We start from the raw sequence: 22,189 nt of genomic DNA, 5'->3' as shown, positions 1-22,189 counted from the left end.
CTTCCCTTCTCCACAAGTAATCTAACGTTTTAATCTTTCACTGCCCGACTAACATCACTGCCACCCTGTCTAACTCTCTTTACCTCTATCCAGAACATTTTCTTACAGTCCCTCCACTTTACACTCAAATTCCTTCCAAATTCCTCATCCACCGTCCTCTTACTCTCTCTCACTATTCTTTTCACCTCCCTCTTCTTCTCTGCCTATAACTCTCCCTTCCATCTCTCAACTTCCACACCCCTATTACTCACCCACTCACTATATGCTTTCTTTTGTGCCACAGCCTGTCTCACCCCTTCATTCCACCATGCTGTTCCTTGCACCCCTTTTCGTCTTCTCTTCACTCCACACACCACCTCACATGCTGCATAGCTTTCTTTTGTAAATATCCTGCACACACCTTCTACGTCCTCCATCTGCTCCAATCCATATTTACCCAATTGCTCCTCCACTTCTCTCTTATATTCTGCCTTTTTCTCATCCTCTTGTAACCTTTCCACTCTCCTTTCGCCTACTTCCTCCCATCCTTCTCTTCTTCTATTTCTCCATTTTACTTGGACCTTAATTTTGACCACCACCAAGTGGTGGTCATAAAGTCCACTCCCCCAACCTCTATATGTTCTTGCATCCATTACACACCTTCGCATCCTTTCATCCACACACACATAATCAATCATTGCCTTCCTTTCATTCAGTTCACCACCCACTCTTCTCATCAGTCGCCATGTATACCTGTGGATCATTTTGTGCCTGAAGAGGGTATTGGCTATCACCAACCCCCTCCCAGCACAAATGTCCACTAAAGCACTGCCATTCTCATTTATTTCACCAGGCACACCCCACTCACCAACTACTCCATCTGCCTTCACATTCTCTACTTTACCAGTCATATCACCAATCAAAAACACTCATTCCTTTCAAACTTTCCCATGCATACTTCCACATTTGTCCAGAACTCTTTCACTCTGCTTTGCATGATCTTGCGTTTGCACATAGCCTACACACACACAATCGCCCACATTTGAATTTCAGCTTTCAGTCTTACCCACACAATCCTGGAGTCAAATGATCCATACTCTCTTTTATTCTCCTTCAATCTGTTACTCACAACAATACACACTCCTTTTGCCCTCTCAGTCTCACCTACTTCCACACATATACCCCATCCATACTCCCATTGTCTCACACTCTCACCTCTCCATTTAGTTTCAGTTAGTCCACATACATCCACTTTCGCACCCTCAAGCACCTGAACAATCTCTCTCTCTTTCACCTCATCATTTGCACTCCTTGCATTCCACGTCGCCATCCGTATCATGTTCTTTGTCCGGTCCTTAGTCGTCATCGCTGGGTCCGTCCTGGTCTGAGGCTTCTTGTTGATATTTTTAGTTAGTTGTTTTCCGAGGAGGGGCACTAACCCCTCCCCCAACCCACTTCCTGTCACGAAGAGAACACGTGTCGGTTGGTTATAAAGTTACCACCCAGCAATGCAAATGATTTCCTGGTTTACAAGATATCGTTTGGCTTGCCACTCACTGTAGGGCTACCCTGAAAAACAGAGTAACGCTACACCAAGTGGGTGGATGGTGGGTGCCCCCACCTACCACAACATACTGTATACAGTATATATATAAATAGATAGATAGATAGGTAGGTAGGTAGGTAGGTAGATAGATAGATAGATACATAAATATATATATATATAAATAGAGACAAATAGATAAATAGATAGATATAGATAGATAGATAACTTATTTTATGGGAAGAAGAAGGTACCAAAGGCTGAGTCCGCAAATCGTTCCTTCCTGGAAAAAAAAATACTAGACAGCCAAATTCAAGATCCATTCTTTTCGAGATGCCTGGACACATTGCGTTTGAAAGAATGGAGATCAAAAGAAGTTGGAAATACAGACAGAGGGAGACAGTTCCAGAGTTGACCTGTTGCATAAATGAAGGACTGGGGGTAATGGTTAACTCTTGCATTAGAGAGTTGGACAGAAAAGGGATGAGAGTTTGTTGCTAGACAGGTGCTATGCACCCGTTGTAGAGGTGGAGGAATGCAAGCAAACAGTTCAGAAAAGCAGTGACCATTGAAGCAGAGACAGAAAAGAGGTAAAGAGCAACAGTGTGGCGAAGAGACAGGTTGAAGGGAGCCAGTAAGAGGAGGAGAATTGATTAAACGAATAGCCTTCCACTCAACCCTTTTGAGAAAGGCTGTATATGGGGAGCCTCCCCACACATGAGAGTTGTACTCTAAACAGGGGCGAATAAAACCCATGTATAAAGTCAACAACTGTGCAGGGGTAAAGAAGACACGGAGTCGGCTTAGCACACCCAATCTCTTGGAAGCAGATTTTATAAGAGATGCAACATGAGCTTTCCAAGATAGGTCCCATGTGAATGAAACCCCAAAGACTTTCCAGGATGATGCAGGATTGAACTGGATATTATTAAACATTAGCGGGTACTCCTGTGGAAGATTTGGACGGGTTGGTAGGTGTAAAAACTGATTCTTTGATGCTTAAAAACAACAAGATTATTTTTACCCCAGTCAGACATACGAGCCAAGTCAGAGATCAGGTGTGCCATAGCCTCATCCCTTGTTTGCTGAAGTAACTGCTGAGATGGACGTTACGGAAACCGAATGGAAAGGTGAAGGGTGGAATCATTAGCGTACGAGAGGATAGGATTAGATGTACAGCTTAGATCACTGATGAATAAAAGGAAGAGAGTTGGTGATAGAACAGAGCCCTAAGGAACGACCACTGTTGATAGATCTAGGAGAAGAATGATGGCCGTCTACAACAGTAGCTACAGAACGACCAGAAAGGAAGCGATAGATGAAAGCACAGACAAAAGGATAGAAACCATAAAAGGGCAGTTTGGAAACCAAAGATTTATGCTAGACTGCATCGAAAGCCTTTGAGATGTCAAGTGCAATGGCTAAGCTTTCGCCAAAGTCCCGAAAGGAGGATGACCAGGAGTCTGAAAGGCAGGTGAGAAGATCGCCAGTGGAGCGTCCCTGACGGAGCCCATACTGACGATCAGAAAGAAGGTTGTGATAGGAAAGATGCTTTAAAATTTTTCTGTTGAGAATAGGCTCGAAACTTTTGAGACAGGATGTTAACACAATTCAACAATATATATATATATATATATATATATTTATATATATATATATATATATATATATATATATATATATATATATATATATATATATATATATATATATATATATATATATATATATATACTGATATACTGTATATATATATATATATATATATATATATATATATATATATATATATATATATATATATATATATATATACTCATACTGATATACTGTATATATATATTGTGTAGTAGGTGGGGGCGCTCACCATCCACTCACTCAATGTACTCGTAGTGTTGCTCTCGGGTGTCTGCCCTGTCCTCTCCTCCATCCTTCTTTCCTTCCATCTTCTTCTTTCTTTCCTTCATTATTTCCTCGTCCTTCTGCCTACGGGTGACTCTACACTCCCTCTTCTGTCTTTCATTCCTTCATTCTTTCCTCCTCCTTCTGCCTGTGGGTGACTTTACATTGAGTGACAAACCAAATGGTTTCCTGTACACTAGGAAACCATTTACTATGCTGGGTGGTAACCATATAACCAAATTTTTGGCGCCTGGTGGTTTAGCGAGTAATTATTGTGCTCCAATCGGATTGAGCAGGTGAAGGTTTATATCTAAGGGGTGGTTGGGGTTAATTGCTCACGTAATGCCACTCAGGGATGAGTGAGGTTGGTCACTGTTATCTTAAATGTCAGGACAAACTGCCTAGCCCAGAGCTCCTACACTCCTCATGGGGCAACGTAGGATTGGATGATGGATGGATATATATATATATATATATATATATATATATATATATATATATATATATATATATATATATATATATATATATATATATATATATATATATATATATATATATATATATATATATATATATATATATATATATATATATATATATATATATATATATATATATATATATATATATATATATATATGTGTGTGTGTGTGTGTGTGTGTGTGTGTGTGTGTGTGTTTTCACGGTATGGGAGAGGCGAACAAAGAAAACTTAAGATTTTCATTGAAAGAGATCCTTTTCGGGCAGTAAAAAATCGTCCTGGGGGGGGGCAACAATAAAGTTGAAATATCACACTCGTAATGATATTTAATGACGTCAAATACTTAAATTGGACTATAACATAATATTGTTCTTTAAATTCGCAATGTTGTTATAATATGTGAGGTCTCTCGTACACCCATCACAACTGACATGAGACAGAAAATAAATAACAGTATACAGTTCATTATTTATCTGAAGGGGTGATTGGGGTTGCTGTGACTGGTTCACTCTGGTTCTTGTACCTGAGGTTGTCCCAGATTTTTTTTTCTTTTGCTCTTTGTTTCACGTAGCTCAGTGGCAGAAAAAGACAGTACTGTGATTCTACACCGTTCCCATAACACATCATCTTGACTAGCGCCACATTCTACTGCTAATTCACTATTACAGCTCAGCATTTAAGATAGACGGATGAAAATTTTTGTCCATGTAAGCATGTAAGGTCTTCTTCTGGGTATAAAGGCCACGGTCGAGGACACGACCCACTGCCCTTCCTCAGCCGATGGTGCAGGGTCTTAGGTCACAGGCGGGTGAGCTACTGCGATGATCACAGGAATCCACACACCAGGCACATAACTTGTAAACGTGTATCAGGGTCACCGGAGCCACCACCAAGTAGGAGAGGAAGGGAGAAGTGGGGGAATCCAAGGGTACCCATGTAGTCTTGGAGGGCAACCAGGTGGGATTGAAATCTGGGACACCACAAGAGGAAGTGCTCAACAGTTTCCTTGGTACAGGGACACCAGGGACACCATGGGGATTCTATTTTACCAAGACAGTGTGGGTGGCCAATCAGACCAGTGAGGCCAATGCGCAGGAGGGTGAGGGGCACGTCCAATTGGTGGCAGGGATGGCTGGTCCAGGGGTGAGTTGCTGCATCAGCACGGACGAGTCCTAGAGGGGTTGCATCTAGATCAAGGGAGAGGGACAGCTCCCAAAGAGGTCCGCGGGCTTGTCAGATATGGGAGCGGAGAGGAGTGGGATCCGGATCTAGATGAGTGAGTTGTTGGGGGTGGAGGGCTTTCTGAGCTGCGTGGTCCACAGTTTCATTGCCGCGAATGTCAACATGCGAAGGGACCCACTGAAGGTGCACAGTCCAGGGGGGGGGAGGCAAAAAAGACAAGGAGGGAGTGAACTGGATGGACTAGTCGCACATGGGAGAATGGCCAACTAGAGAGGCAGAGGTGTACAGATGATTGGGAGTCAGTGTAAAGCACTAGTGGTTGGGGGTGGCAAATGGAGTTTTACAAAAGTCAGTGCTTGGGGAATGGCATATAGTTCTGTGGTGAGGAAAGAGTGGGGTCTAGATAGGGTCCAGGTCTGGTAGAGGGAGAGGTCTTCAAAGTACACGGCTGAGGCATAGGAGGTGGAGGGGAACACGAACTATCGGTAAAGATTCGAAAGAAGCCTCCATAGAGAGAGGTGTCCATAAGATGGAAAATTTGGCAGACCACAAAGCAACCAGATGACTTCCGAAAGGGGACAGGGAGGTCTGGGGAAACCATGGGGGAAAGGTTAAGCCATGGAGGGACAGGGGAGATAGAGGAAGTGGGGACAGAAGATGGGAATGGGATAGATAAAGTATGACAGGCCTGTAGGCCATGAAAAATTAAGGGTGGGTTTGCCCGAGGCCATCGAGGGGGAGGACTGACTAGAGGGACACGAGCATATAGGATAGGGGGGGAATGTCCAAGATGTCGGTGGAGGAGATGACAGTCAAGGCCAACACGCAGTGAAGAAAGGGGGAGCATTCCTGATTCGGCATGAAGGGATACAACTGGGGATGACTTAAAGGCCCCTAGGGCTATACAGAGGGCAGTGTTTTGGATTAAGTCCAGCCTCTGCAGGTGAGAAGAGGAAGCAGGTCCATATATTGATGACCCACAGGAGGGTCAGCTCAGGATGAATGTGGAGTAAAGATGGAGCAATGCTCCCTGGTAGCACCCCAACGCACTCCTGTTATGCTACGCATGATGTTTAGTCGTCAGAGGCAGGAGGATCGGAGGTAGTCTATGTGATGTTTCCAAGTCAGTCTGGGGCCATCCAATCGCAGTCCAAGAAAGGTGTACCTAGATTGTAGAGGTACAGTAGTCATTTACCTGAATATGCAGAAAGGTGGGAAGTTTGCGCAGAGTGAAGCACATCAGAGAGCTCTTGCTGGCTCTCACTGTCAGACCCCATGACGCAGCCCAGGCAACAAAGACATCCATTGCCTGCTGGAGGTCCGACTGGGCGTCGTGATCTGCACTACAAAGGAGAGAGACATCGTCCGCATAGATGAGGAAGGAGACTCCCAGGACTCAGGGGACGTCTAACAGCAAGACTTTAAAAAGGAGGGGACTAAGAACAGAGCCCTGTGGGATGCCCCTATGGATCACAGAAGGAGATGATTGTCTATTCCCTAGGGATACGGCAAATGTTCAGTCAGTGAGAAAACTTCGTACCCAGGCCAGGGTTGGACCCCTCACTCCCGTTGTGCTGAGTTAATATAGTATACCAGCATGAGGGGCTGAGTCAAACAAGCTCTGAATGTCTATAAAACCTGCCAGGAGGTATTGGCGGTGGCAATATGCAGAGTGGATGTGGTGTTCAGTCTGGAGAAGGATGTCCCCAGTGCTCCTACCTAGTTAGAAGCCACACTGGTCCTCCCGAAAGAGACCATGGTGTTCAAGCCACCACGTAAGGTGCCTGGAAACCATGCATTCGAGCACCTTGCCGACATTTGATAGTAGGGCAATAGATCAATGGGAGGAAGGCAGGGTGGGGTTCAGTCCAGGTTTGGAAAAGGGTAGAAGAAGGGATTCCTACCATGAGGAACGGAATGTGCCTGACTGGCTGCTGACATTGAACAGGCACAGAGGAGAGGTAAGCAGAAGGGGGTGGGAGATGTTTAATGAACTCATTGGGGACCAAGTCAGGACCACAAGCCTTCCCAGTCCTTGTAGAATGCAGTGCATGTTGGAGTTCCAGAGGGAAGAATGGAGAGGCAAGTCCCTCCAGCTAGGGGGATGAGATCTCATCCTGGATGACCTGCTGGAGAGGGTCTGATATCACCAGGGGGGCTGGGACACTAAGCTGTGATTGGAAGATTTGAGCCAGGAACTCTGCTTTGTCGTGAAGGGTTAGGAGAGTGGCACCATCCTTGACCAGAGGGTATGAGTGTGAGGTGGGGAGTACCTTCATGGATCGGATGAATTTCCATGTTCTGGATATGGAGCTGGAGAAGGACACAGAGGAGCAGAAGGCTGACCAGGCTGTGCATCGTGCCAAGGATATGGTGCATTTGCATTCTGCCTCCTGGCAACAGTGTTGAATCTTGAGGCAGGGACAGGGGTTACCTCTACAAGCATTCCAGGCAGAGCGTCGAGCTCGAATGGCATGGGTGCAGTCATCAGTCCACCATGGCATCGTTGAGCAGGTCGTACCCCAACGTGACAATAGTTTGAAAACAAAGCATCCTGCCTCCACCAGGGATGAGAACTTTGTCACCCCATCTTCAAGGGAAGAGTCTGACTCGGGGGTAGGGATGCTAAGGGCTGCACTGAATTGTGGCCACCAATCTGGGGTCAACCGCCAGCGTGGGCATGGGGCATCCTCAGCTGGGGGCAACAGGCCAGCAGTGTCAAGGAGAACTGGGAGGTGGTCACTCGCAAGGTAAGGGCCAGTTGTCACTGCCTCGTGCTGAAAATATGGATCACCCACACGGAGATCTAGGGTGGATGGACGACCAGTCTGTGGGTCAAAACAAGTCTGGAGGCCCATTGGGTTGAGGATGGCAAAGCAGGAACTCTCAAGGAGAAAGCTAAAGATAGAGTTCCCGATTGATTCGTAGAGCCACAGGTTACACACAGTTCACAATGTGGATGGCAGGCGTTCAAGTCCCCCATAAGGAGGCATGGTGGTGGGAGGTGGTCTTGGTAGTACTGGAGCTCTTCCAGGGTCACGTCCTGACAGGGGTTGTATGTGACGGCTACTGTGATCCAGCCCATAGAAAGGCAAAGGCAGACAGAAGAGAGTTCCATGACACCTTGGGGAGGCCTGGGGGTTGTGAAGGGATGGAGTCATAGACCAAAATCGCATCGACCTCTCCAACTCTTTGGCCATCTGCTCGGACAACGTGGTAGCCCCGGACCGACAGGTGGTGGTTAGGGGAAAGCCAGATCTTGCAAATGCCAATGACCCAGGGGGAAAAGGTCGTCATTGTCATCTTCGGGTTGTGCGTCTTGTGCAGGAGGGAATGCACATTCCAAAGGAAGAAAGGGTTGAGATGTGGGGGCGCCATTATTGTTGGGTGAGGGGGAAGAGCACACTTAGTAGAAGTATAGTAAAGATATCCAATGACATACTACTTTGGCACAAAGATAAATCATCCGTTAGTATATGGATAAAAAAATCAGTTACTGGTGTTCTGTGGGGGCTAGAGGGTGGCAAAGATTTATCCTGATAAGAAGGTAGTGCAGTGGGTGAGGGGCTGAGCAGTGTGCAGTGGCAGGACAAGGTACTGAGGGGGAGGGGCACGGCTGGGAGGAACTGGCCGGGGAACCACAGGAGGGGAGTTGGGATCAGCAAATTCGGGAGTGGTTGGATCAGAGACTGGCCTCTCATTGTGAGTGGGATGGGGACAATAACGCTGGGGCATCAGAGCTGGAATAGGATGGGTCACGATCTCGGGGGGTGGGGAAAGGTGGATGGCTGTGTCTGATTCCCTGTCGGTGATGTCAGCGTCTGGTGGTTGCAGATCCTGCAGGGCAAAGAATCGGTTGGAGGTGATTCAACAAAACTGATGCCCTGTTGCATGGGGCAGCTGGGTGGGTGAGAGGAGATGGATGGTGCTGACTGAGCGGGGCGAGGAGGTGTGGCAGTGCGCGGTGCTGGGTTGAGGGAGCACAGCTTGGTGTTCACAAACTGGAGGGGGGATGGGTTGTTTCAGGCTGTCTCATGGATGGCAAGGGTTTGCTGATATAGTGGGCAAGATTGCAGTGTGATGGTGTTGGTGTCGCCACAGAAAAAGCAGTAAGGATCCTCTGTGCAAGGCTCCCCAGTGGTGGAGCAGTAGAGATGAAAGTGGCTGCAGCGTGCACATCAGACCTTGTTCTGACAGGAGAGGGATCCATGCCCAAACTGGTGGCAAGTGTAGCAGCATAACAGAGGATAGGTGTAAGTACCTACCATGTAACAGGAATATCCCAGTATGACCTCTAGCAGGGGGCCCTCGAACTTGACACAGAAGACCTGAGACTGGACTTTTGTGCCATTCTGTCCATATCGGAAGGTGAGGCATGAAACCTCTACAAGGCAGCCTCCTGACCCCAATCAGCAAAGCTGAGAAAGAATGTCTTCAGTGGACAGGTCAAATAACACAGGGCTGATTTTCCCAAAACAGTAAGCACTATGAGTGGGGGAGGCGGCCCTCCAGCACTTGACCTTCCATTCTCCCAGGGAAGTTAGGGATTCGGGAGGGGCAGGCAGCTTGGCTAGATTTGCCTCTGCCATGCAGAAGCGAAAGGCAGCCCCTCGTCCCAATACCCGAAGCTCGCCCTCCACACTGCATTTGCTAAAGAGCAAGCATTGATGGCCTTAGACAGTGCCCTGGGGTTGGAAAACCGCAATACCATCCAAAGTGCATAATAGGAAAGTGATCAAGTGCTCACCTGTGGTGTTGTCAGTAGGTGTTGTGGGCTTGAAATACTTCCCTGAGTGGGATGTGTCGTCCAGTCCACCTTCCTCCTCTTCATTCTGAGATGGTTGTCGTCCACACTTGCCTCCGACCTCTAGCATAGCCTCATCATCCATAGGCACAACTTGAACCGGCTGGGTAGCAGGTGGAACCGTCGCCCTGGCGTTCACTTACCTCAACCGCCCCTAAACATGGCCGAATAACTGCGGTAGCAACACCAAATGAGCCACAAATGTGCACACAATAAAGGAATTAAGTAATCAAAGGCACTTGGTGGGTTAGGGACTGAAAAGGCACAGGATCTGATGGGGAGGAAGGCAGGAAGAAGAAGGAGATTGTTTACTTCTGACACAACCGCATGACGTCACCGAGTCGCGAGTAAAGTTTACAGCAGCGGCAATTTCTTTGACATAAAACAATCGTCATCCAATGGTAAATGATTAATGCATGCTAATAATATTAGAGCAGGTTTCAATGGCACCTCTTATATACTGTGTACCCAGTATAATGGGCAGTAGGCACAGCACTTTTGCCAAGTGGGGATGTTTGTAGTTGTGTCGTCATCTGTTGAGCGTAGGAAAACTGCTGTAACTCTCTTTCCACCTTGTTCTCTGTATGATTTCCTTTCACTACATCTTTGGATTGCTACTCTGATCATCCTGTTTGTCCAACTTTTATCTCTTTGAAAGACTTGACTCAGTTGTGGGCATTTCCTTTATTTGTGTGAAAAAATCTTACACATGCCTTTTTTCCCATTCCAAGTAGCTAATTTTATTTCTCCATGTACAACCTAATATTGTTCGCTTTAACTCCTCTCAGAACAATCATAAATCTTCCGATCCATAAATTATAATTGGAAGTATACTCTTAAAAAGTTTTCTGAACTAGAACTGAGGCACATATTCCTATCGTTCATGATGTTACTATGCTTAACAAAACACCTCCATGTCGTTTTTATTCTTCATTTGATTTCGTTGTCATGTAAAGGGACTGTCCAAACGGTCTAAGTACACAAACTACATATACATATTTAGCACAGTTCTCATTTATACAGGAATGGACTATCTGTTCGTCATAATTTGTGTTTTTTTCATATTAAACTTTGAGCTTACTTTCAGACTGCCCATGTTCAGATTACCTGTGATTTCACGTAGTTCTTTCCCGTCATCACTGAAAAGAAATATGTCAACAGCTAATCGAAATGTGATCAAACACTCTCAGTATACGATTCCCTTGCCATCTAATTCCATATTTCAAAAGCGTTCTCCAAGCATACACTGAATTACTCGAGGGATACTGTGTCACCTTGTGTAATACCTCTCTGTATTGGTATATTATAGATATACTTATGAAGCTTTATGTTAACAATGACGTCTCCGTATTACATAGAGTTCGTATATATTTATGTATATATGTTATGTTTGTGTTTATTAGTTAGTCTGCGTCTGCATGTTTCTGGATCTGAGTGAGGCTAAACTGATTTCCGCTGAAGAAGCCTTGCTACTTATGCACTCCTGAAAGGGAGAAACCTCCGCCGCCACAGCCGGCAGGGCAAGAGCATTGATGATTCCAGCAAGGGCGCTTGTATCTTCTAAAACTGATAAATATACAGTACTTTATGTCCATACCTGGTCTTTGCATTGTTATGCCTGACCCTCTCTTAACTCAGTGTTTTTTCTTCATAAGCATTTACTGTCATACACAGAAGAGCCTTGCATTTTGAAGGCGTCTCCACTATTATATGTTTAATGTGATCTGTTCTTGAAAAACTAATACGAAATGTGGCTTGTTCTTTGTAAAGCTAATTTCTTTTGTTAGGACATTCGTGATTACGTTGTAAAGAACTGAAAGAAAAATTATTTTACCAATTATTACTTCCGTCAGACGTTTATATTTACCTTAAGGAAACATCTGTCTCGGTGGCAGGATTGATGAAGGCTATCTCCTTCCAGTCTAACAAATCTCTCCTAAACCGAGATAATTAAAGATGAAATTTTCTCAGTTACTTGAACAATAACATGAATATCGCTTGTTGTTAACACCTACACTTCGATCACTTATTGTGTATCCTAAGGTTCCTAGCACCAGATATTTACTCAGCTCGCGAAAAACATGTCATACTCTGGAGTGTTCATGAAGGCTATATCAAATCCTCTCATTTTGGGAGTAGCGAGAATAATGACATACTGGTAATGCATTGAAGTCAGGTTTGTTATTCTGGTTCGTTTTCTTCTGGTGAATGATGAGGTTGGTTAACTAATATTTAGAAAAAGACTTTAAACGCCAGTTGATGTACTAGACTTTTTTTTTCTTTTGGTCTTAAATGACATTTTTAATACAGTATACTATGAGTATTTCTTCACGAACTGGGTAGGCTACTGCTTTAGCTTCTAAATATAGTACGTAAACAGTAGAACCAAATAAGCGATTATAGGAAATAATCAATCAATTAAAGCCATATGTATGAATATACAATAGTTACGTATATTAATGAAATATACTTTTCTTACAAACTCTTGCTATGCTGGAGTTTTGATGGCTTGAAACTTATTATAGGATAAACTTATCAGCGAAACCTGCGCAACTGGAAATTGGTCTAATGTAATCTGAACCCCCAAAAGAGTCAATTAAAGGCGTAAATGGAAAATAAATAGCCAATGAAAATGTTTTACCCAGCCCCGAAAATAATTCACTATGACAGAGGTTCTATGTGGCCCTCAAAATAATTCGCTAAGGAAAAGATGTTACGAAATTACTAACCAGTGCTTTTCAACCACGGTGACCGTCTTGGTGCAGTGAGTCGGCAGATGACAAATTTAAATGTCCATAATAAAATACATTCACTGAAATGGAAAAAGGGAGAGTGGAGCCAGTTTTCTGTTGACTGCTGCCGCCAAAGTGTCAAGTGAGTTGACTCCTATTTTATACTTTTTAGTACTCCTAGTTATGTTCTTTCCCTGGCTGATGAGAGCTCAAAATTTTCGCTTAAATCTAAAATAGTGGGAAAAGGGGTCAGTTTCAGAATAGTGCCAAAAATTACTCTGTGTGTTGTGATGCCTACGTTCACCATGTCTGGCTGGCCTTGTGTGGTGCTCCAGCTTGTGACCCTCTCTGAAGAAGGTTGAGGAAACTGTGACCTGAGCCACTGAGCATACTTAGGGCTTACAGTATGTGGTGGGGGCGAGGGAAGTGGAGAGGATGTGATCAGCTTGAGATGCGACGGCCAAATGAAATCTCAGGTCTCAGGTGGGGCAGTTTAAATAATCTGGGCCTCCACATCTCCTGCCACTCCATTGGCTGACGTGGAGGGGGAAGGGGAAGGGGCCTGATTCTCATTGGCCATTTAAATACCAAATTACGATTTCTTCAGCCCAAACAAACTCCAGGATTTTCTGTACTTTTTTCTTGTTGATTCTGGAGATTTTGTGACACCTTCCTTGACATTTAAATTAAATCAGCAGCAGCCTTAACTCCTAGTATTAGGGGATGTATTTTTGTAATTAATTCCTTCTGCTTCTAGATGTCCATATTCTAGTTAGGAATGAATGAATGAGAAAATGAAAATGTGACATGGCAGCGCAACAGCAGAGGTCATATGCCACCGAACACAAACATTAAATGAAAGTCCAAAAATACAAAAACCCTTAAAAGAGAGAATCGATGCATAAAACAGACGACAGTATAAAAGAAAGAACCATAATTAAAACGTGGTGGAAAGATTGAGCTTAAATGAGAACATTATAAAACACATTTTAAATTACGGTAAGGCTTTACAGTTTGTCGAGAAGGCCATAACTCAAAACAAAGGAGAAGATGCCTCCCTCCATAGCCAAGCCTCTTCCCCAAGCACCGAGGAGAGGCGGTACTATCTGTTGCCGACTCAGCACCCGCAAAGGTACCGCAGACAAAGGTCCCCAAGACTGGGACATTCCACAAGCAGATGCTGCACAGTCAAAGGAACCAGACAGTCATCACAATAGGGAGGGGGCACCCTCTTCATTAAAAAACCATGAATCAGCCTAGTGTGGCCAGTCCGGAGACGGGCCAAAGCTGTTTCCCACTGTCGGGACAGTCCCACGTACCCCCCATCACCCAGGTTCCGACGAATGCTGCAGAGTTTGTTTGCCCCTACTGCATCCCACCTCCTCTGCCAGCAGGAACAGACAGCCTCCACAGTGGCTGTACATAAATTTTAGGATGGAACACGTCAATGAGGAGAGGAAGGGTGAGAGGCAGCAGCTCTCGCCAAAGAGTCAGCACACTCACTGCCCACGACCCCTACATGTGCAGGGACCCAACACAGTTGTACAGAGTATCCTCACCTACCTACTATGTAGGACCACTCCAAGATAGACAGGACTAGGGGATGTAATGGGAAGCCACGAGACAAAGCTAGTAGGGCACTGACTGAGTCACTAAAATTGATAAAAGAAGCTGGAGGAAAAATAAAAACCAATTCAACTGCAATTAATATGGCAGTAAGTTCAGCATTAAAAACAGATGCAGGAGGGAGACTCCCACCACGGCTAAAATCACGAAAGATGACACCAAAGCCTGGTCCCACACAGGATTCAGAGCCATCAGTATATACAGGGATTGAGTCGCTGTGAGCAGAGGCATGTTCTAAAAAGTAGGACAAAGCTGCTGTGAGGATAGGGAGGCCTTTCTTTCATGGAAGCAATCACATGGTTGTACCTCTGGGAGAAGCCAGGGAGCCACCCAGGGGACACATATAGGGCAAGCAGGGGAGGACTGAACACCCAACTCCCCCATGGCAGCCCTCGCTCTGTACCCAAATTGGTGTGGATAGCGAGGGTGGGTGTTATAGCCTCAGAGACAACCTTACAACTTAGTGAGGCTGGAAGAAGGTGAAGGCAGTGCCAACACTGCACCATTAATGACTACCAGCAGAGATCCAGTGGCGGTTCGTTTGAATCAACCAATAGACTTTCAATCGGGAAAGACCGGAAAGCCCCAGTTGACAGACGAATCCCTGCATAATGGACCGAATTTAGTGGCTGCAGCCTTGTATCGGTAGCAGAAGAGTATACCAGACACCCATAGTCCAATTTGCTCCGAAGGCACGGTAAAGGTGAGTAGGATGGTTCTGTCAGCTCCCCAAGACAAATGAGATAGAGTCCATAGGAGAGCCAGGGCACGGAGGCATGATAGCCGTAATGAACGGATATGTGTTACCCACGTCAGTCTCCTGTCAAAAACAAGTTCAAGAAACCTTGCCTTGTCCACACAGAGCACCCTGTGGCCATATAACTGGAAGTCTGGGTCTGGGCGAACACCTCTCAAGCTCAGAAATGCAGGGCCACCGTCTTTGTTGGGGAGAAAAGGAAGCCATGCATGGTGTCCCACCCAGAGACCTTGTCTAGAGCGAGCTGCATGCGACGTTCAGCCACTGACATTCGAGAAGCAGCACACCATAGCCAAATCATGAACTTACAGTGAGGCCGACACCCTTTCTAGAACTGAAGACACAATACCATCCAATGCTAATGCAAACAGGGTCACACTAAGGACACTTTCTTGAGGCACCCCTTCCTGCTGAGGGTACAAAGGAGACAGGGTGACACCAACCCTAACCCTGAGCGAACGGTCACGCAGAAAATTTAATATAAATAGGGGCAGCCTGCCACGTAAACCAAAAGAATGGAGTTGTCATTTCTAGGTCAAAGACAATGCACACCAGATGCTGCTGCCTAACAAAAGCATCACATGCTGCAGCCTCATGACGGATTAGGTCATCTGTTGTTGGGTGACATTTTCAAAAATCAGACTGACATGGAGAGAGACATTCATTCCTTTCTAGGAAATACATTAGGTGCTTGTTGACCATTTTCTCAAATAATTTATACAAGCAAGATGTTAAGGCAATTGGGCGATACTCCAGGGAGCTGTAACCTGACTTCCCCAGCTTCTGGAATGGCAGGACAATAGCCTCACGCCAAGAGGAGGGAAGAGAAGATTCCTTCCAGATTCTATTAAAAAGGCTGAGGAGAAAAGACAGTGCATCATCATTCAGGTGCTGAAGCATTGCATAGGGAATATCATCCGGCCCTTGTGAGGTGTCATGACAAAAAGAAAGGGCAGATTGGAGTTCATGATAAGATAAAGGGAGGTTGTAGGACTGCACATTCCCTGAACGGAAGTCCAGTACCTTGCCTCCTCTATCTCCTGTTCTTTGGCAAAAATTGGTGACCTAGTATCTCTTTGACTGACTGCTGCAAAGGCAGACGCAAAAATATCGGTCACAGCTGCAGGGTCACCAACAGGCTCACCATTAGACAACAGCACGGGGGACCTGCCTTGAGTGAATTTTCCCGAAATCTTTCGCACCCTTTTCCACACCTGAGCTACTGGTGTCTTTGAGTTAATAGATGACACATAAGCCATCCAAGAGTCCTGCCAAGCTTGTTTCAGTACCCGACGAGCCTTAGCCCTCGCCCTTCTGAACTCGACAAGATTATTCTGTCCTGCATCTACGATAAAGGGTGAAAGCTAACTTCTTAACATGTACAGCAACACTGCAATCCTCATTCCACTTAGCGATACGTGCCAGAGGTTTTAGGAACAGCATGAAGGGCAGCAGAATGCAGAACAGAGGTAAAGAACAAAACAGCCTCATCAATATACGGAAAGTCTTCAACTGAGACATCAACAGAAATCAGAGAAGAGAAAAGGGACCAGTCTGCCTTATCCACTCTCCAACTCGGTAAACGAGAACAGGAAGTAGATACTGCTGCAGTAAGGAGGATGGGAAAGTGATCACTTCCATGGAGATCCTCCATAACCTCCCAGGTAAAGTCCAGGAGACAGTCAGGTGAGCAGATAGAGAGGTCAGTTGCAGTAAATGAACCCTTTTGGGGGTGAAAATGTGTAAACGCCCCAGTATTGAACAGGGCAAGATCCACATCCTCCAATAAGGATGCCAACAGACTCCCACATTGGTTAGTAAGACAGTCACCCCACAAAGGGTAATGACCATTAAAGTCCCCCAAGAGAAGAAAGGGCATAGGTAACTGGCCAAGAAGATTCTCAAGTTCCAACCTACCAGCTGCTGTGCTGGGTGGTAAATAAATGGAACAAACTGTATACCAGCATTAGGCATACAACCGCACAGCAACACACTGGAGGTCAGACTAGAAGTGGACTGGCCAATGAGGGATGTCAGCCCTCACCAACATAGCACTACCCCCTACGGGACCCTGGGTTGGTGCTGAGTACAAAGCATCGTACCTAGGTGGTGCATGGTGAGTGGCAAACCCTACAAGAGTTTCCTGGAGACACGCACAAAGGGGAATAAGTCAGGAGGGTCCGCAGCTCTTCCCAATTACCACACAGCCCTCAACAATTCTACTGTAGTATACTGGCTGAGAATGCCATAGTACCCATTGTGAAGAAGGAATCAGGATAAGGGGCGAGACAACCTTTCCTCCCAAATGGGTTTGGATTGATGCTTATGAAAGCTCTTTGGAGGAGCCTGCCCAGCACCAGAACCCACACCCTCTGTCTAACATCCAAAGGCAAACGTGAGGATGAGGAAGTAAGTTTTACAACACTCTTTCTTGGAGTGGGCATACCAGTTTGTTTGGAAGGCACTTGGGGGCCACCTTTAGAGATGTAGGACGGCCAGTGCCCTAACCAGAAGCCCCAGAAGTGGAAGTAGAGTCCACAGAACTCTAATCATTTGAGGAAGCCATCCAATGCATCAGATCTGAAGCACCAATGAGCTGTCCAACAACCTCCCCAGGTGGGAACCGGACCAAAGCTGAACCATCAGCTTCAGCTGTCACCTGGCTAGATCCCTTAGCCTACTGGACAGAGGGAACAGGAGAGGTGTCGACAGAAGGGTCAACAAAAGAGACCTTAGGTGGCCGGTCTTCATGTCCAGAGGACTATGATGAACAACAGTGATGTTTGCCAGGTACAGATGGAGCCTCGGGCATACTGGCTACAACGGGAGGAGTCCAGTCAACGTGGACATCTGCCACCACCACAGAAGTGCGCAAGTCATCAGCCACCTAAGTGGGAGCAGAAGCAGTCAGAGTAGCAGTCGTGCAAACATCAGTATTAACCATGAGGACAGCATTCTGCATGTCATGAGCTGAAGGAGTGGTTACTGGAATGGGTCAAGGCTGCCTCTGAGATACAGGGCGATGCACTGGTGTTCTAGAAAGTACAGAAGCATAAGTAACCCCAGGCTGAAAGAAGAGAGTCTGGGCTCTCCTTTTTGCTTCAGGAAACGAAACCATCTCACGTGTACAAATGGACAAAATCTTTTCAAGGCAGTATCTTAGACAGTTTTTAGAAGAGAGAGCATGAGGGCCTCCACAGTGACAGTATTTAAAGGGTCCTCTAAAGTTGTTGGTAAGGCTTGGCTCACCACAGGAGACACAGACACCAAGAAGACCAGCCTTTGCACGACGGCAAAATCGGCTAACGTGACCATATCCTTGACAGTGGAAACATTGCTTTGGGGTCAGCACATATGGCTTAACAGGAAGTGACAGCCAAGCTAGTTTCATAGACGTAGGTAATGTTAGCCTGTCAAATGTTAGGAACAACGTCGGTGTCGGGGTCAAGATACCCTCTATTTTTTTCTGCAGGGTTTCAACTGTTACCACACCAGAAGACTGCAGTTCCACCAACAACCGTGCCTCTGAGTATCGAAGGAGGTCACGGGAAAAGATGACACCCTTGCTCAATTAAAAGTATTGTGGGGAACACAGATAACAGCTGCACCAGAGACAGGGGTCAGATTCAGCAATTGTGAGCTCCCTTCTGGGGAGGACACCTCAACATGGAGGCTTCCATCCCCCTGGGAACAGATTTTTGGTTCCCGACCACAGGCCAAAACAATGGCACGATGCAAATAAAAAATGTCATTATCTAGTACTGACCCACCCACAGCGGATCTCAATACCAGACACTTGGCATATGATGCCAGCACCGTTTCATCTGGGGCCAACCCCAGAGCCACACCAACCTGATGGGAAAGCCTCCCTGATCCAGCAGAACACTGGGGCAGAGAAGGATACTCCCTAGGGGCCTGGAAAGGCTCCAGAGTGACAATTACAGAAGAAGAGTCTATAGAATGGTCAGAACCAGATCAAGTGTTGTCAACAGTTGTAATATTTTGTTTCACCTCCATGCATCAACAAATCACCTTCATTCCCCCACCCATCCACTCACCATGGAGCCCAACATGGGGAGGTCTTATGCCAGGGACAACACCACTGGTGTTCCCAGAGGTAGCAGGAGAGTATATGCGGGTAACCACCAGGGGACCTGGGCAAGGGTGACTCCAGGATGATAGGAGCCACCAGGCCCCCCAGTGCCCACATGACCTTAGCCAACACGTGACCAGCCAATTGACCTGGACAGGCTCAACCAGGCCACCCGTCTAGCCAGAATAAGGGACCAAAAAGGTGCATTGCTAGCTATGGGGCACATCGTGCAGCATCACTCAACCCCCAGGACTCCCGTCTCCCAGCATTACGGGACACCACGCACGTCAAACAAGTGAGGAGGCAACAGTCCCGCCCTAGATGATAAATGGGCAGGGACTAACATCACCAGCAGGCCCCCTCCACCAGTGATGTAGGGGATGCTTGATCCACGAGGCTGACTAATACCAAACCCTACAAAGGTAGGCATGCCTTCCGGGTAGGTGGCACTGCCAGCCACGCTTCAAGCCCCTCCAACACGTTAAGGTGACCCCCATCAGCGGGGTTCTAGTTAGGAGAGGACCCTTAATGGTATAAGGATTAATAAAGGCTATTTTCAACCTCTCCTGTTGAAAATTTCTCCCAAGCTAAAGTTGTCTGTGGAAGACAAGCATATAATCGAAAATGTCTCATTACTGAAGGAGTAAATATATCATACTCAGCAAAGTAGAACAATAGAATTTCTCCAAGCCACAAAAGCAAATGATTTATAGCATTTTATAGATAGGCAGATAGACCGATTGATAGATAGACAGAGATAGATTTATAGATAGACCAATAGGCAGATAACAGAGAGATACAAATAGATAGACAGACGAAAATACAGATATAGATTGATGGACAGATAGATAGACAGATATAGATATACAGATAAATACAGTACAGATATGCAGATAGACAGACAGAGATATATTGTCTGTCTGTCTGTCTATCTATCTATTGCCAGACTCCTTAATCCCGTAAGGGGTGGACACAAACAAATCGCCTCCATGTCACCCTGTTCCCCACCATTTCACTGCCCTGCTCCCAGCTCACACACCACTCTCTCATAAACCTCTCCACTTCATCTCTACATCTCATCCTTGGCCTACCCCTCCTTCTCCATCCCCTTCACCTCACTCACATACACTCTCCTTGTCAGTCTCTTACTAACCATCCTCTATACATGGCCAAACCACCTCAGTGTGTTTTTCCTAATGCTTCCCACATCCACACCACACTGCTTCTTCACTTTCTCGTTTGTCAGTCTGTCTCTGATGTGACCCACATGCTCCTTTCAAATAACTCACTTCCACTGCTCTCACTCTTGACTTCTGTCCCTCCAACAAGGTCTAAGCTTCACTTCCATACGTTAAAGTTGGTATTACTATACTGTCATGTAGTAACTTTTTCACTTCCATGCTCATTTCCCTGTTTCTTATCAGTACATCTACTGACATCTCGTCCTCGGCGCTTGATGTAACATTTTTTTTTTTTTTTGTGAAGAAGAAGGAACCAAAGACCATGAGCCCGCAATTATTGCTCCTTCCAAGAGAAAAACAAAATACAAGAGAGGGCCAAATTCAAGATCCAATCATTTCGAGATGCCTGGACACACTGAGTTTGAAAGGCTGGAGATCACAGGAAACAGGAAACACAGACAGAGGGAGACAGTTCGAGAGTTGACCTGTTGCACAAATGAAGGACTGGGAGCAACGGCCAACTCTTGCATTGGAGAGTTGGACAGAAAAGGGATGAGAGTGTGCTGCTAGATGAGTGCTACACGCCCATTGTAGAGGAGGAGGAATGCATGCAGACAGTTCAGAGGAGCAGTGACCCTTGAAGTACCGATAGAAAAGAGACAAAGATGCAACAGTGCGACGATGAGACAGAGGTTGAAGGGAGTCAGTAAGAGGAGGAGAGTTAATGAGACGAAAAGCCCCTGACTCCACCCCATCGAGAAGAGCTACATGTGGAGAGCCTCCCCACACATGAGAGTTGTAATCCACACAGGGGCGGATGAAACCCCTATATAGAGTCAACAATTGTGCAGGGGTTAAAAAGGAATGTAGTCGTCTTAGCACATCTAATCTCTTGGAAGCAGATCTTACAAGAGATGCAATATGATCTCTCCAAGATAAGTCCCGAGTAAATGAAACCCCAAGCACGTTCAAGGATGATGCAGGACTAAACTGAACATTATTAAACATTAGTGGGTACACCTGTGGAAGACCTTGTCGGGCTGATAGATTCAAAAACTGAGTCTCCGATGCACTAAAAACAACCAGATTATTTTTACCCCAGTCAGAGATACGAGCCAAGTCAGACATTAGGTGTGCCATAGCCTCATCCCTTGTTTGTTGTGTGTACTCCACACGGAGGCGGATAAAACCCCGGTATAGAGTCAACAATTGTGCAGGGGCGTCTTACATATTTTCATACTTCTATCGTCAGACATTTTTTTGAAGCTTAGCACAGCACCTGGCACTCATATTTATAACAAAGGCAAAAATCTATCCCCTACAGGTAAAAAAAACTCCCTCAAAATGAATATATTTGCTATACAGTAGTTCTTTCATCTTAACTTGGCCCAGATTTTCGTCCTTTAGCAGCTTTTCCCATGTATTTCATTGGCTGAATAAGACAATATAGTGGCCCAGTATCTTTTCCATAGCACTTCTTCGTGACTAGCATCATATTCTAGTGTTCATATATTGTTACAACTCAGCACTGAAGATGGAGAGATGAAAAGTTTAGGCCAACTTAGTGTAAAATGGGAGTAGTTGTCATTTTTTTTTTTTTTAAGTCTACCCTCTTCAGGTCTTAAAATTTCTCTCATACTAAATACTATACAGTTGTCTGCAATAGTTTTTCCATCTTAACTCCGCTCATATTTTCGTCCTTTAGCAGCTCATTTCATTTAGGGCAGTTGCAGATAAGGACAGTGCTACAGCTCCACATCCTTCCCATGGCAGCTTCTTCGTGACTAGCATCATATTTTAAATGTTAGTCTAATGTTACAACTCAGGATTCAGAATGGAAAGATGGCAATTTTAGGCCAAGTTAGAGTGAAAGGGGTAGAGTAGAAAGTAGTTTTAAAAAGAGGCC

The 22,189-nt window shown here is 45.6% G+C and overlaps 1 protein-coding gene across 1 annotated transcript in view; it reads right to left on the bottom strand.

Annotated features, from left to right (window-relative positions):
* The window catches only part of LOC145396951 (uncharacterized), a 119,200-nt gene extending 112,833 nt beyond the window's left edge, over positions 1-6,367 (bottom strand). Inside the window, exons 1-2 of the mRNA XM_080270185.1 lie at positions 6,286-6,367; positions 4,841-5,080 (exon numbers count right to left, since the gene is read on the bottom strand). Of these exons, the coding sequence (XP_080126311.1) occupies positions 4,841-5,080; positions 6,286-6,367 (322 nt within the window). The remainder of the gene's footprint in view (positions 1-4,840; positions 5,081-6,285) is intronic.
* Between the last annotated feature and the right edge of the window lie 15,822 nt (positions 6,368-22,189).

The sequence above is a fragment of the Coenobita brevimanus genome, chromosome 40, assembly GCF_032717465.1.
Source record: "Coenobita brevimanus isolate Jiangsu-jjx chromosome 40, ASM3271746v2, whole genome shotgun sequence".
NCBI lineage: Eukaryota > Metazoa > Arthropoda > Malacostraca > Decapoda > Coenobitidae > Coenobita > Coenobita brevimanus.
The sequence above is the reverse complement of the archived record's forward strand: the minus strand, read 5'-3'. Positions and strand labels throughout refer to the sequence as shown.